We start from the raw sequence: 2,500 nt of genomic DNA, 5'->3' as shown, positions 1-2,500 counted from the left end.
TAGCCGGCGTGGCATTACTTGCCATCCAAGACCACAAGTTGAAGATTACAATTTTACTGCATATGTCCAATCAGAATGGAGTGATCTTCTTGAATGTATTCTTAATAAATGGGAAAGAGCAAAGCAATCAAGTGTATATTTGAAAAGAATCGCTTAGTGAATGTAGAGTATTTCTTGCCTGGAGCGGTGGAATTAAATCTTCTAAAATGCCATGCAACATCACCAGATTTCGCAAAAGCAACATGTTTACGAGAAGAAGCTGTATTTTAGTAAAAAAAGTCAAATCAACTGTACACAACAAGTGAAATAATCGGAGCAGAACGCAACTTGCCATTCTAGTCCTTATCTACAATTTCAACAAAAATTTGTACACTGTTAAAGCCCGTCAGAACTTTATCAGTGTTTGATAAAGATAAAGTACACACTAGTCCTTCGTAATTTATTTGCGCATTTAATAGGCACTTCTTTGACATTTTACCTTTGATGACGTAAACCTGATTGGCCCACGGTCCACCTTCGCCATCGGACCCACAGGCTGCAGATCTGCCGTACTTGTCGAAGGTCTGGTCCGCTGTAGCACTGGCTGCGCACCATCCTCCATTTTGAACTGCAAACAACTTGTATCCTTTTCGCATCGCAGCTCTAGCGCACTTTGCAATGGCGTTCTTTCGAGCACTATAAGATCCATCCAGAATGGAATCTTTTCCTTCCAATGGTTGGATGGCTCGATTGGAGGTGTCTTTGAAGCAGCCGATGGTTTCAAAACCTGATGGAAAGTCAATCTTAATATTAATTTTATTGCTATACGAAGATCTAGTGATTTTTTTCCTGATACATTTAACAAAAATTGCTAGCTCGTTTCTTGAGGAGAAAAATTCCGTTCTCATATGAAAGATTTTAAATTCAGGTTGGAGTTATGTTTTTTTAAACTATCATTTGTCACGTTTTTTGTCTAATTTTGATCGTCGTTGGTATTAAAAGTAGAAAGATTCTTCTTGTTCACTTTTGCTTTTTTTTGACGTCTTAGTCGCGCGCCATTTGTTGCCATAGTAATTAATCTAATCTAATCTAATCTAATCTAATCTAATCTAATCTAATCCAATCTATTCTAATCTATCTATCTATCTATCTATCTATCTATCTATCTATCTATCCGGGCTATCTCAGTATGGATTGATCTTCTTAACTGTGTTCTTAAAAGTGGGAAATATCAAAGCAATCGAGAGCCTCTCTGAAAAGAATCCCTTTGTGAATATAAAGATTTCTCGACTGGAATGGTGGAATCAAATCTACAACAAAGGTATTTTGAAAATGCCGTGGAGAATGATCAGATTTCATAAAAGCAATATGTTCACGAGAATAAGCTATATTTTACAGTCGAAGGTATCAATGCGACTACTTTCGTAAGCGTCCAGTTCTAGTTACGACCACCAATGGAAAACCCCGTTTTAAAGGTCACCTTAAACACATTCTCATCGTTTTTAAGCTCCCGTAAGGGACCACTCTATGTCTCCTCTACGTATGTCAACACTTAAATGAAAAAAACCATTCACTGCCCTGATTTGAAAGAATGTGCCAGACCTGCACCAGCCTCTCTGCCGTACAGGTTTGTGGTTACAGATAATTCTGAAATCTTCAGGTCGCAATTTTTGCTGTAACGAGGATGTGCTTGAGTGATTTACCCCTTTTTTGTGATATGTGAGGAGTTTTCTTAAATATGTCTTCCAGCAATGACTGGTTTTCAATTAAATTTCCGCTGGACGAAAAAACGTATTATCACATATAGCAAATGTGGAGCAAATGCATGGCAAATGCTACGTTTGTGCACGTTTGCTTAAATTTGCCACAGCTTTTCTACCTAAGGGAACGCTCGTTAAGGCCACCTTTGTTTTAAATTTGCTGTTGGAAGTAAAAGTAGGGATAACATGGTATTTTTCGTGATCTTTGAGGGGTACTAAACATGATGTTAAAACTAAAATTTTGCAGGTACTTTCCCTGAAGTTGTAAATTTGAAACTGTCATCATTGCACCGTTTTACAAGGTGAGTAAAAGAAAGAAAATATTAGTTTTTGTATCTGTTTGCTCGGAATAGCAAATATGTTCAAAAAAGAATTTTTGTAGAGATTTGCTCAAAATACCAAATGTGTAGTTTAGCACTGTTTTGCTCAGGATAGCAAATGTGTTCAAGCATGTACTTTTGTAGAGATTTGCTCGGGATATTAAATGTAACCAAACTACTTTTTTTTTTCATATAATTGCTCTGCATACCAAATGCACCCACCAGTTCAGATGGAAAATACTACAGATTAGTATACTATAACAAATTAACAGCATAGTTTATAATAGGCCTACTTTACAAGTTACATCGAACTGTAAGAGGCGTACCACCCGCCAGTTCAGATGGAAAATACTACAAATAATTTCATTAGTACATTATGACAGATTAACTGCGTTGTTAGACCTACTTCACAAGTTACATCGAACTGTATAAGGCGTGCAA

General features: G+C 36.8%; 1 protein-coding gene across 1 annotated transcript in view; it reads right to left on the bottom strand.

Moving 5' to 3' along the window:
- Positions 1-2,500, bottom strand: part of LOC138000853 (uncharacterized) — a 59,206-nt gene that overhangs the window by 18,221 nt on the left and 38,485 nt on the right. Inside the window, exon 3 of the mRNA XM_068847526.1 lies at positions 479-766. Coding sequence (XP_068703627.1) covers positions 479-766 — 288 coding nt within the window. The remainder of the gene's footprint in view (positions 1-478; positions 767-2,500) is intronic.

This window comes from Montipora foliosa, chromosome 1, assembly GCF_036669935.1.
Source record: "Montipora foliosa isolate CH-2021 chromosome 1, ASM3666993v2, whole genome shotgun sequence".
NCBI classification, from domain to species: domain Eukaryota; kingdom Metazoa; phylum Cnidaria; class Anthozoa; order Scleractinia; family Acroporidae; genus Montipora; species Montipora foliosa.
The sequence above is the reverse complement of the archived record's forward strand: the minus strand, read 5'-3'. Positions and strand labels throughout refer to the sequence as shown.